Source organism: Syngnathus acus, chromosome 16 (genome assembly GCF_901709675.1).
Source record: "Syngnathus acus chromosome 16, fSynAcu1.2, whole genome shotgun sequence".
NCBI classification, from domain to species: domain Eukaryota; kingdom Metazoa; phylum Chordata; class Actinopteri; order Syngnathiformes; family Syngnathidae; genus Syngnathus; species Syngnathus acus.
In genome coordinates, this window is record NC_051101.1 from 8,908,269 (window position 1) to 8,921,665 (window position 13,397).

General features: G+C 39.1%; 1 protein-coding gene across 4 annotated transcripts in view; it reads left to right on the forward strand.

The window, feature by feature from the left end:
- LOC119135755 (F-actin-uncapping protein LRRC16A-like) overlaps nucleotides 1-13,397 on the forward strand; it is a 32,326-nt gene that overhangs the window by 14,654 nt on the left and 4,275 nt on the right. For 2 of the 4 annotated variants that reach the window (XM_037273609.1, XM_037273610.1), the window contains exons 10-30: nucleotides 845-933; nucleotides 1,251-1,345; nucleotides 1,531-1,617; nucleotides 2,771-2,874; nucleotides 3,141-3,218; nucleotides 3,897-3,973; nucleotides 4,745-4,849; nucleotides 4,937-5,006; nucleotides 6,558-6,639; nucleotides 6,716-6,815; nucleotides 6,961-7,015; nucleotides 8,908-9,080; nucleotides 9,151-9,219; nucleotides 10,240-10,333; nucleotides 10,524-10,622; nucleotides 10,745-10,873; nucleotides 11,013-11,144; nucleotides 11,487-11,662; nucleotides 11,735-11,822; nucleotides 11,951-12,091; nucleotides 13,217-13,283. In XM_037273609.1, the coding sequence (XP_037129504.1) occupies nucleotides 845-933; nucleotides 1,251-1,345; nucleotides 1,531-1,617; nucleotides 2,771-2,874; nucleotides 3,141-3,218; nucleotides 3,897-3,973; nucleotides 4,745-4,849; nucleotides 4,937-5,006; nucleotides 6,558-6,639; nucleotides 6,716-6,815; nucleotides 6,961-7,015; nucleotides 8,908-9,080; nucleotides 9,151-9,219; nucleotides 10,240-10,333; nucleotides 10,524-10,622; nucleotides 10,745-10,873; nucleotides 11,013-11,144; nucleotides 11,487-11,662; nucleotides 11,735-11,822; nucleotides 11,951-12,091; nucleotides 13,217-13,283 (2,110 nt within the window). Of the gene's footprint in view, nucleotides 1-844; nucleotides 934-1,250; nucleotides 1,346-1,530; nucleotides 1,618-2,770; nucleotides 2,875-3,140; nucleotides 3,219-3,896; nucleotides 3,974-4,744; nucleotides 4,850-4,936; nucleotides 5,007-5,913; nucleotides 5,926-6,557; nucleotides 6,640-6,715; nucleotides 6,816-6,960; nucleotides 7,016-8,907; nucleotides 9,081-9,150; nucleotides 9,220-10,239; nucleotides 10,334-10,523; nucleotides 10,623-10,744; nucleotides 10,874-11,012; nucleotides 11,145-11,486; nucleotides 11,663-11,734; nucleotides 11,823-11,950; nucleotides 12,092-12,377; nucleotides 12,396-13,216; nucleotides 13,284-13,397 lie in introns of all 4 variants that reach the window. The other 2 variants (XM_037273607.1, XM_037273608.1) reach the window with 2 other exon arrangements.

Sequence of the window (13,397 nt, forward strand, 5' to 3'; positions counted from 1 at the left end):
CCCTGCTCTGTAATTCATAGTATGAGAGAATCAACATGGGAACAACAAGCTCTTTCTCCATCTTTCTATCGCTCGGCTCTGCTTTTCTGCCCTCCTCTCCACTTTCCCTAGGACAATGTTGCCAGTGTTTTGGCCCCACCGGGGCTGTTGGCCCAGAGAGGCAGGCCCTAATGGCAAGACTGTCTGTCAATTACCAAGAATAATAAACGGCACAATGGTTCAGTAAAGTTCTGGTATTCCGATGGAAAATTGTTGCGGCCATGCAGATAATTAGCGACTGGTTGTAAAAACCTTTAAATGTCTGCATGGGGGAATGAGAGAGAGGCAGCATACACTGAACTGGGTCAGTGAACATCTAGGCGGGACTTTTGCTTCTAACTGTTGAATTTTTTATTTTGTCTAAGTTGACTGCTTTAGCTCCCACGTGTGCTTCTCCTGTGGTGATGCAACCACAGGGACACAATATTGTCCCGCGGAAATGTTTACTGAAGTGTGTCGTTCCAAGTTGTTTGTCGTCACACATTGATGGCTGCAAAGTACCACGGGTTGAATTGCTTGTTATTGATTTAATTAACAGAAAAGGGAGCACTTTGTCTGCAATTGTTTTTAAAGGAAAGCATGTGTCCCAAAGCACATCTCTCTTGCTCGGATCTTTCTGGTCTTAGTTTTTCTGGTTAATTGCACTTTGACTTTTATATAATGGAAAATGAGCTGATTCCGTTGACTAGCGTGTCTTTTTGATTAACACTGAACGTCTTCAGTAAGCCTATCGGCTCATCATTTCATTTTACTGTCCTTCATGCTTTTCTTATCTCATTATTATTAACTATGTGTTCTTCCTAAGTCTACAGATGTTTGCGAGCAGATCCTTAAAGTGGTGTCTCGCTCCACTCGACTCGAGGAGTTGGTGCTGGATAACGCAGGACTCAAAACGTAAGTAAAAATGTCAACTTAATGGACAAAAAGGCTTACAGAGAAATTTCGGACAATTCTATGCTTTTGGCCCTTTTCTGATTCTGACCTCGACTCCATTAAATGCCCTAAACTGGAACAGAGGTTGTGATCCAGGCCCTTTCTCAAGTTCAACATTAGTGACTTCTGATGTCACTAATTTTCTTCTAGTTGAATGGGTGCAAATTCACCCAAACACTTCTAAACGTCCAAAGTGTACCTGTTTACGATGCTTCTTTTACCGAAAGCCATCAAGTGTATTGGTCATGAACTAAAAATGTCTTTTGGTCTCTCCTCAGTGATTTTGCCCAGAAACTCGCTGCTGCCCTTGCACACAACCCCAACTCAGGACTCACTAGCATCAATCTTGCCAACAACCCTCTGGAGGACAGAGGTATGATATTTAAATATGTTCATATCAATATTGAATCATATGATTGACTATTTATATGAGTAACATATTTTATAAATTGACAACCCAGTTAGTTTTGCCAATTCAAAGTGAAATGGTGGTCCGTTAAAAATAATTTGCCAAGAAAAGTGTTTTGGGGGCCATTTTCATCAGCTGTGTTCTTGCAGGTATTTCCTCCCTTGGTGTTCAGTTTGCCAAACTTCGTACTGGGCTCAAACACGTAAACTTCGCTAAAACCTCAGTGTCACCCAAAGGTAGGTGTTGTCTTTGTAAAAATGTAATTTGATTAATATGGCAACTTCATTTATATCTGTTTGAAAAAGTCCCTCATTGTTATGCGGGAATCGTTGTTGACTATATTTGCATGTGAATCACGCAGACACTTTCAGAATTCTGTTTATGTATTTTTTTAAAAAATCTTTTTCATTTGCAAGTTTTGTCAATAATGGCTTGTAGGTGCGATTTAGTCTTGGTTTACCATCAAAGTAACCGCTGCAACACTAGACACAGTCTTCAGGGATGCACTGTAAACTGCTTAGGCCTAGGGCAATCAATAAAGTGCTATCATTTTACACAGTGCAGTGTTGCTTCAACCGATCCCTGCTCAGATGCTGTCGCTCAAGGCTTAATCTATAATCCCAACTCTCAAATGGCATAATGCGCACAACTATATCAAGGGCACCCACTGGTGTTGGAAATTCTTGAAATGACCAGAATATTTTGTTCTTTTTCGAGATTTGGTAGATGCTTCAGTTTTGGATGAAAAGTGCTAAAAGTGTTTTCCCCCATTCAAAAAATATGTATCTTAATGGTTGGATTATAAATGTATAATACTAGTCTACTGTATTTACATAAATGATATGTAGTTGATTAAATATTTGTCAGATTGACTGGAAGATATTAAGCAATCTATTGTAAGGCTATTGGCAAAATTGATTTGACTTGTTTGCCTTCTGCTTTGTTTTTCAATCTATCTACTTATGTCTCATACTCATGTAACTCTATCAAATAAATCAATCCGCAGACAAAATCTGATTCAAGACCCTGTAACATTGACTGTGTGAGTCATACGATACATTCGACATGGGTCAGCAACTCTACGTGTCATACATCAATGTCATGCACACCCCAATCGTCGATTATGTAAAGACACTTCAATCCCAATATTACTATCAGGATTCTAGCAGATTCTGTCGAGATCAGTGTATCGCACCAATTTTTTTTGATCTGGACTTGAAATGAAAACTGAACCGCCGTGAGACATGCATGCTTCATTCTCACTGATTGTCTTATTGTTTGACTCAATTTATTCCCTTCAATATGCTGGAAAAAGCACAAGTGGACATTTGAAAAATGCTGACACAGTTTCCGCTTGGTTGTTTGTTTTTTGTGTGTGTGCGTTTTCAGGGGTGAACAGCCTTTGTCAGTCACTGAGTGCCAACCCATCCATCCCCGGTAGCCTCGTCCATCTGGACCTCTCAGGGAACATCCTCAGAGGAGACGACATGCAGGTGCATACATATTGGCACATATTTGCATTTAAGCATACACATTTTTTTCTGTTATAATGCGACTACTGTACAATCAAAAGGAGAACAAAAGAAAATCTACTTCAGTTATAGATTGTATTTGTAGCTAAGCAGCTAATCAATTGTCTGATAAAGCTGATGGAGTCTTCTGTGCTCCAAAGACAAAGCGAGGCTGATTTGGTTAATCTTCTGTAGGAAAAACTGGTTCCTATCATGACAAATTCGATTGTGTTTTTTTTCCCTTGTAGCATTTTTACAATTTCTTGAGCCAGCCCAACCGACTGACAACCCTGGATCTCTCCAACACAGACTGCTCATTGGATCAGGTGGGTAGGTTCCAAAGAAGAACATTCAGAGGGGAAAGCTCAAAAATAAATTGTTAAAGACGCACAATGATGACTTTGGTCCACAAATCCTCAGTGTTGTTAATGAAATATATTTTTTGCTAATTTGATTTATTCTCGAGAGGGTGTCTTCTCAAATTTAATTATCGCATGTGGTTGAACGGGATTACTAATATTTAAATAAGAATGATGAGAGGATTGTGTCTAAAAACAAATAAATTTAACTTCATGAGTAATTAAGAAACAGGACAGTCTTACTGTATGTGTGAGGGAGGTACTGCTTGTGGGTCTTTAGGACAAATACAATATTGATTTGTTTGCAAGCTGTCATTCTATCACAGAGGCGAGTGAGTGGTCTGCCCCATAAACAGCAAATATGTAATAAATTATTTTAGAAAAGTCTACTGTCCAAAGTTAGTGTTCAAAGCCGTGCTTGTATAAAGTGCATCATGAAACATGATCAGACCATGTTTATGTTTGGAAGTCATGTAAAACAAAAACAAGCAAAATAAGGTGAAAAGACTGCAAATACTCTCTTATTGTATTGAATGAGAAGTTTGACCTTTTCGCAGATTCGTTACACTATATCCATCATATTCAAATTTAAGATGCCTATAATATGATATTGATTGATTTATTTTATTTTTATACATTTTCCAGGTTTGTTCTGCTCTCTTACGAGGCTCGGCACAGCATCTGTCTGTCCTCAACATTTCCAAGAGTGTCTTTCCTCACAGGTAAGACCACTTAGTGTGCCTAATATTCAAACTCAGTGGCGTATTCATTTAAAAAGATTAATTTTTGCATCCCCCTCGGCCATGACCTCAATATTTTTTGTGACACCTGCTGGTGACTGAGTGTCAGGGCAAACACACTTTAGGTGTACGGTTCCACTTGTCATATGTGTAACAGATGGGTTAGGGGTGGAGTTTTGGATACCGTTATCTAATCCCACTGAGTCTCGGGGGAGTTGAGATTTGTGGTGAATAGAGCTGATGTTGAACGGGCCCTGGGGCTGTTGTCTATATATGGGCAGGGGTAACGGGAGGACAGGAGAGTAAAAGGAATGACCATTTGTTTGTGGCTATAAAATCTCCCGAATGTTAGTGAGTCTGAAAACAAAGACAGATGTGAAGAGGAAAATGTTTTTTTTTTTTTTTAAACACGCAAGTGCATTGGCTGGAATCGTTCCACTTCAAAATAAATCAAAACGTATCGAATTGTCATTTATTGGAGGGATGTATCTGTGAAGCAAATACCTGACAAGTGAATTCATATAGTTAATTCATAAAATGATGACAACAAACTTATTGCATCGTACCCTCTCGAACTGAGCCGTATCATATCGAATCTATAATTGTAATCCCACTCGATTGAATCTTTGATTCGTTTCACACGCATGTATCGAAATACCTAATGAATCATTTTTAAGTGGAGAAATGTACACCCTTAGCGCTGAGAGAAGGAAATTGAAAGCTGTTTGATTTTTTGATTTTGATTTTTTGCAGGAAAGGCAAAGAGGTGCCGCCATCGTTTAAGCACTTCTTCAGTAGCGCCATGTCTCTCAGCTCCATTAATGTGTCAGGAACAAAGCTGGCGCCAGATGTCCTCAAGTGAGTGAACCACACCAACAAAGTCCTTTTAATCCATCAATTTCTAAATATTTAATTTTTTTCTTTCTGTCCAATTGAATGTTGTAGAGCTCTTCTGCTAGGCCTGGCTAGCAACCCCAATGTGAAGGACGTATCTCTTGACTTAAGCTGCTGTGAGGTGAGACCATACAGCATTACTGCAATTTAGAATTTACAAGTGTGCCTTTTTCTCAAGATACAAGTTTATTAAGCTATTAGTTTGCTACTTTTCTGCAAGCGAGCAAAAAAGTTAAGAGCAATTCACAATATTTATATCATGACATATCACTCACTAATCAACATTTGTATGTTGCTGTAGTTATACAGTGACATCGTCTGTTCCTTAAATTTGAGAGCTAAATAGTTTATCTGTCATTTTAACCTACAACCCATAATGTCCCATCTTAACTGGCAAATGGACGCTCGAAAGCTTTTGTTCAAGTGCCATTTGCAGCTTAATTTTGGTGAGTGTGGCATCTAATCATTTGGAACTGATCCTCCTTTACTGCAATCAGCTTTTTAGCAGCCACTCCAAAACCATTTGACAGACTGGTGACATGCCAGTGGGTATTATTCATAGGCTTTAGAATGAAATACTTAGCAGGCAGAAGGCTGGGTAGAGAGGATGATAGTTGTCGGGTGGTGGTATTTTGTTTCGCAATCTAATTTTTGCATCACTACTTTTTTCATCTCTACCGGTGCGGTGCCACAAGAAGAAAAAAAAAAAGCTTTTTACAGCTTAAATGGGATCATCAAAGATAATACTTGAATAGAAATCACATGGGGAATTCAATTCCAGATACCAGTAGAAATCTTCTCTCATTGAAGCTGGTGGGAATTAAATGAGGCATTTCTGCAATTATTCCATGCCCTAATGAGCCCTCTGCTGAAGGCGGCGCTCAGCGTAGGCTGACGCACAAAATGCAAATGTGTGTGTCAGCGTGTGAGTTTTTAGAGTAACTATATGGTCATTAAGCATCTGTGTTGTTCTTGCTAATTCTTGGCTTGTTTGACACGCTGTTCTCTCCCCTTAATGCCTCTTTAAGCTTGGCCATTGTGTAAGTACCAATAGGCTCCCGCTTACTAATTAACTTCTCATTGTTCCATTTTATTTGCGCATCTGGTGTTGGTTTAGTGTACTCACAAAATGCTCACCTTCATCTTTTTGAAATTATTTCTCGACTCTAATTATTTGTTGTGCTTCATTATTCATGTCATGGTTGTACTAGTAGAACTACATTACAGTGCATCCAGAAAAGTATTCACAGCACTCTAATTTCGCCACTATTATTGATAGTGTAGCCTTGTGGGTTAGTGGAAAGTCCTTGAAATTCCACACACAACAATCAAATGACAAGGTAAAATAAGTTTCTTGTACAGAGGCCTTGTATTTATATATCTTGTGCAATTTAAGACTCTTGCATTTTATTTACAGTGTGCTGCATCCACACCTGACTGTAGTGGCATTTTTTTGTCTGTGATTTTCAAGACATCCTGTATTCATTTGCCATCTACTGTGTAGTTGCATGTTCACCCTAAAAATGTGAGTTTATGCAGCTTGATGTTTTGATAGAACACTTTTATGCTCCTATTGGTTGCGCATCTGAGAGTCTTGTCCAATGGTTTCACATTTGGTAATGAACATGTGCAATATGTGTGTGTCACTTTGTTTGTGCTCTTGTTCCAACAGTTGCGTTCTGGAGGGTCACAGATCCTTGAAGGATGCATTGCTGAGATTCCAAACATCTCCAGCCTGGATATCTCTGACAATAGTGAGACACTTCCCTGACTTTTGAATGTTTACCTCACAATATATTTTTCTTTAACTTTTCTTTCTTATATTTCCAGGCCTGGACTCTGATCTGTCGACTCTGCTGATATGGTTGGCAAAAAATCGATCAATAAGACATTTGTCTCTGGGCAAGAACTTCAACAACATCAAGTCCAAGTGAGACTACAAGCCTGGACTTTATATGGCTTGACACATGAAAAATCTGCTCCTGTCCCGAAGGACGAGCCAGTAATATGTTCCTTCTAGTAAAAAAACAAGATTGATGGTCTCATCCTCTGCTCTTGCCGTCCATCCGATTTAGAAACCTCGCCCCGGTGTTGGACAGTCTGGTTCACATGATCCAGGAGGAAGAGTCGGTGAGTTTTTCATTTCCTTATTTGTCTGATTCCGAAAGAACCATTCCCTTGACAGTTAAGCCTCACATGATTTAGGCTGCATTGGAATTTGATGGCTGTAAGGTTGACTGCTTCTTATCGCTTGGGCGTTGTGTAAACTGAAATCCCTATCTTGATCAGCTGAATGTGTAAATATTGATACTTTATTGTATCTTAGTGTCTCACTCGATCCATTGCACTTCTGATATCTCACTCCGTAATGGCTACTCGCCCTTCTTTGTCTCCTACGTGAGTCATATCAACAGTGAAGTGGTGAGTGGGGAATTGTCTGCGTGCGGATGTGTCATTAGGTGCAGGAGACCAATGTGCGTAATCTGATCATCTGAGTGAGAAGTTTTATGCAGAAGTGTAAAGATTGATTGAAGGCGACGGGTCAAATACAATGTTCACGCATGCAGACAGAGAGGAAGTGACAGATGACAAGCAAGGGGACAAAAACGTTTTGTCTTGGTCAAACCACCGGCTCAGAGTATAGGGAAATAGAAGATATGCAAACAGGCTATTGGATAACATTAGCTTCCTTTTTTTTTTTCAATAAATGGGACAGTATGTGTTTTTTAAAGTTGATTTGTACTTTTGTCAACTGTTGTCAAGCAAAAAGAAATATTGTCCAATCATATTTGTTTTGAAATTCCCAAATCTTTGTGAATTAATTGGAATAGTGACAAATATTTTTGGGAGAAAAAAAGTTTTTATTTTGAAAATGTGACGGTTTCCACACTAGTGTATATCGGAACCCCATTCAGGTGAAACCGGTCTATAGAACACAAAGGTTAATTCAATACTATGCAGTGGATTAGAGATATTCAGGTTTACATATGTCCTCCGGAGAGGACAGGTTTGACCTACTGATATTTATGATTCATACAAACAGCATCTGACTTCAAGATATTTCCATGCCATCTTGCAAGAGATTGAACAATTAGAACCACTCAAACAAATGTGTTTGAGTAGAATACAATGACAATTTCATCATCTGCAATCCTACATGAACAGATCATATAAAATTGATTGCCCAGCATGAAGCAGCACAATCTTTTTGAAGAATGGTTAATCACGCTGTAATTTGGCAATCTATTTTTTTTATACATTTACTCATTTCCCCTGTTTAATTAAACAGGGCGGGGTGTGTTAACCCTGGGTAATGACTTCTTAATTTCACCCGTTAATAAGGGAATCTGGTTTCTTTATATCCAAGGGGGAGAAATGGGTTTAATAACTACATTTTTCTTCCAACACATGTCGATGTTTGTGATTGCAGTCCACGATTCCTCTCAAATTGTCGAGATGTGGTTGGCACTGCTACTTGCTTTGTTCCCATGTTTTCATTTTGCAAAGGAGTTAAACCCAGTATGCAAAGCCCACTGATTCTTTCTTCAAGATTAAGTGGGTCACACTCTGCGCTTTGTTGTTACACAGCATGTGGCACTGAGTCAGACGGCCCACCTTGCTTGGCTGCCCTGCAGCCATCTGTGTGTGACTGAGAGGCAAGATTGAGAAACATTTTGGACAAAAGCACGATAAAATGACAACAAATGAGACTTGTGGCTGGTTACATTTGCATGCATAATGTCTGCTGTGTGCAAACACGGGCTGTGAATAATTCCCTCTGCACCTCTCTTTCAAGAAGGCATGAAATAATAATTTTCCGCCTTTGTTGTTATTGTGTTGAGCAAGTATTCTCGACGGGTTAAACCTCTACATTACTATTAAGAAATGAGCCTTGACAAGCACACAGGCTCCATTAAAGATGTATTATTTAGAAAATGTTTGATAGCAAATCTATTTGAGATGGCCAAAAAAAGATATGAATGTTCCATATTTAAGACAATTCTTTTTTCTTTTCTCTTCAGCCTCTCACCTCTTTGTCTCTGGCCGACTCCCGACTGAAGAGCGATCTGACCATTATTCTGAATGCGCTCGGCAGCAACACGTCACTCACCAAACTGGACATCAGCGGCAATGCCATGGGCGACATGGGTGCCAAGATGCTGGCAAAGGCACTGCAGATTAACTCGAAACTCAGGTGATTACCATGGGACAGTAAATACACGTACATCCGCCATTTGTGTAACACGGTGCATTTATCTTTACAGGACGGTGATCTGGGACAAAAATAATACTGGTCCTCAAGGTCTGCAGGATGTAGCAACAGCTCTGGAGAAGTAGGTTTCAAATACACAATTGTAGAGAAGGCATTCATCAGATCAGCGTTTATTTACTTTTCACTGAATGATCGTCTTCAGGCTGTGTGCACCTCCTTCAAAATTTTCATCTGGGACGTCTCTCTTTTTATCACAACCTCCTGAAGGCATATCTCCCAAGCTCCTGTCACACTGTTTTATTTTTTAAATAGGTTTTGATTTCTCCCCCCCCTTTTGTGTCTGCATATTTTGTGCAATTCATTTCCTCATGCCAGTCGTTCTTTTTTGAATGAATAATGATTCTCATAAAAAGCTAATATCCCCCTGTCACCCTTTCAAAGTAAAAGCTTTAATAATGCTTGACATTACATTCTCAGATAATCAATATTTAGTATTCCTAATTGACTTGTACAATTGGGAGATTCAAAAGTAAATTAATAAACACCCCCGCCTTAGATCAAATTCATTAATATTATATGTGTTATGAATATATATGATATGAATAAAAGTTAGACTGTCACTCTTGACACTGCTTTGATTACTCAATCTGGTGGAAGAGTCAAGTGTCATGAATTTATAAAATAAGTGTCCAAGTTGCTGTTGAAGAAAAAAGGAAGGCCCATTTAAATTGAGGCACATGACCTAGAATACAGAGTGTGTGGTTTCTTAGTTTCTTAGATCTGATTTAGGAACTGAAATAAGACACACGGCTGTTTAGTTTACAGAACGATCATTTGATTTATTGTCACGATTATTTGATTAATTGTCCCTTACCAAGATCTTCCTCAAATAAAACACAACAAAATGGGTGTTTTCATTTACTTGGATTTTGAAAATACACAGGTTGATTTATTGTGGTTTTCTATAGCTATGATTATGAAACTTTCCCTGAATATAACTGACATATAGCTATTGACAACAAAACTGACTTTGACTGAACGAAAAAACAAATCTTGTTTGCATCTCCACTCATGTACTTGATAACTGTGTCCAATCTGTTTACGTCATTTCAATTTTGTCTTCTGGCTGTGTGCCTAATAGGAACTTCACTATCCGTTTCATGCCCATCCCCATCATTGATGCCTCTCAGGCTCTAAAGTCCAGTCCAGAGAAGACCGAGGACGCCTTGCTCAAGGTATTTTAACAAGCTCCATTCGTTCCATCAGTCGCAATCTGTCTCGTTTGTATTCTCATGTGGAGTGATGTTTGCACAAACTGGAAAACAAAAGGAAATGTATTCATGGTACTCCAGGATTTCAGTCGCCTGACAAACCTTGTTAAATACATTATCACTCACATTATTTGTGTTTCTGTTTCCACCACAGATTGAAAACTATCTCTACAGAAACCACGAAAGCAGGAAATATCAACAAGAGCAGGCCTATCGTCTTCAACAGGGCATCGTAACCACAACAACACAACAGGTTTATAAACACAGAAGGACCACTTACCTTTAATTTGAGCTAATTGTTCATTTTTTTGTACATTAGTCATTTTGCTTTTAATGCAGTATTGGGCTCTAAACTGCCTGCTGTGTGTTGTCTAGATGATGGACCGGATTTGTGTGAAGGTGCAGGATCACCTGAACTCTCTGAGGAACTCTGAGACTGACGCCATCCTCGAAGATGTCAGGTCTGCTGAAAGCCTCATCAAAGATGCAAGGAACTCTAAAACGGTCAGAAACCAGATGTTTCACTCATCTTTGAGGCATTTCAAGCAATTTTCCTTTTTGCTGTACATAACCAAGGAGATATATCATTACACTTCTTTTTTTTTATATATACGATTGATTCCGCCTTTGCGTTTCTTCACAGCTCCTTCCAAACCTCTATCACTTGGGCTCTGCCTCGAGAGAGGAGGTGCACCATGCTTCAGTAGGCCCCATTCAGGAGAAATTGGAGTCCATGGCTGGTGAGGTGACTTCTGTCATGGATCAACAATTACAGGTAGCCATATGTGATGACATCATCTACACACATACATTCTGGATGTAATTAGGTGATCCAAATTGTTACGCTCGTTGAGTTTTATAGAAGAAAAACAAGGTATTGGCGCCACCTACAGACAGTAATAAAAATATCTGTTAAAAAATAGACATGCAATTTGTGCCTGTTTATTTACTCATTAGTTGAATATTAGTCGACCATTGTGCGCCATAAATTATAGGTGCATAACAGTTAAATGAGAATTTTTAGCTGAAAAGTGATCCCCGGACAAAGATGAAAATTCTTGATTGAATTGAATCTCTTTGTGACAAATACTACATCTTTTCCAATGAATCTTTCCAGAGACTGTTGGAGTCCATGATGGACGCCGCAGAGTCTGTGTGTCCTCACGTGATGAAAAGGAGTCATCTGCGCGCAGACCTCATGAAAGCCAGTTCGACCAAAATGGTCATCCCTAAAAGTTTTGTCACCAAAACGCTCCTGGATCAGTCTGGTATTGATATCATCAATAAAATCAGGTGAGTGCCTTTACTGTATGAATAATGTAATATGAGGTTAGACAAGTTGAACAATTTTTTTTTTTTCCTCAGTGAGGTGAAGCTGAGTCTTGCCTCCTTCCTGTCTGACCGCATCGTTGATGAGATTTTAGAGGCTCTTTCCACTTCGCAACACACTTTGGTGCGTAAATCAATCACAATTGTGATTGCTTCAAACTCATCAATAGCTCATTGCCCTTTTCACACACATTTTTCTACTCATGCTCGAACCAATTTATCTCTGTTGCTTTCATCCCTGCCCTCTCTTAGGCAGACCACCTCGTGCGAAGAGGGCGGCCCTTGGTGCAGCAAGAGTCGATAGACATGGATGTTCCCGAGGAGAGGATTCCCAAACGGGCTTCCACTGAGACCCTCGAGGGCGAGCGGCTGGATGAACTGGAGTCATGCATGGTAAGGGAAAGTTGAAAAGTCAATTATTTTGATGATGATGTCATTCATGTGGCTGAATAAAAAGACAAAATAGGTTGCAATCAGCATCATCAGGCGGCATTTACTTCTCATTTGTTTCTCTTGTCTCTTTTACCCCCTCATCCTCTGTCATGTCACCTTTTTGCATTTTTTAAAAGCCTCTTTTCTGAGTTTAGGGCTATCCCCCCCAATTTGCCTTTTTAGGCTTTACTATCTTTTTCTTCAATTTCCTCTGTTCATCCTCTTCTTGCACCTTTGCTCCATGGAGACACTGTGCTGCACCAGTGTAAGTAATCATTGATGCTTCTTGTCTTGCCCCACTGAACCTGCTTGCCAGTGGTCATCTGTAACAAGGATCTGTAGTGTTTATGCGTGTTTTCAATCATTTACAGTGTGCTGTGTTAAGTTTGATCGGAAGCTGGACCTGTTCATTTGTTTACCACTCGAACACTATTTTAATCCATTTGTATTTTAGTAGTGCACCCATCTGCCACATAAAACATATCCGTTTATATGTGAAGCTGTGTAACCTACGTATATGGGGAGATACGTAACACTTTTACCAACTGCAGACAGGGAACGTGGCCTGCTTCGGAGCACGAAAATAAAATGACGACAGCTAACTGAAGCAGCAAATATTACATATTATATGTTGCTCTTCCTGCCATAGCTATTCCAGATTTTGAAGCAGTTTGGGAATTGTGTTAGATTCACAGATAGAGCCTAGCATGTCCACTTTGCATAAGTTGCACTCAATCAGATGTTCATCCAGATGAGTGTACGAGTGTTTTACTAAAAAGGTCATTTGGTCATTTCTGGTTGATGATTTTTTTTTTTTTTTTTACCAATACTGGGAAGATTTATGTAATACACTGATATTTGTGTATGCAATATATCAGTACAATGTGGGAATGATACTTTTTTTTTTTGTATTTGGTGTTTTGTATTGGGTTACCTAATACTTTCTTGAGTCTGTAATAAAAACCAATGCCAAGTTCCACAGTTGAATCGCAGTTCACAGAGGTATACTGGATAAAAAACATTATTTGTTCTTTCAATTAAAAAAAAAAAAATACAAAGCATAATGTGTATGTTCTTGTCTTACAGATGACTCCAAAGACAAAGAGAAAAAGCATCCATAGTAGAATGCTGAGACCTGTGTCTCGTGCCTTTGGTAAGTTGCATACAATTCTGTCTTTAAACTCAAAATTTTTTGGAAGTTATATTAAAATAAAGAGAAGACCCACTGCACTCTAATCACAAGAATAACCATGTTTATTATATATGT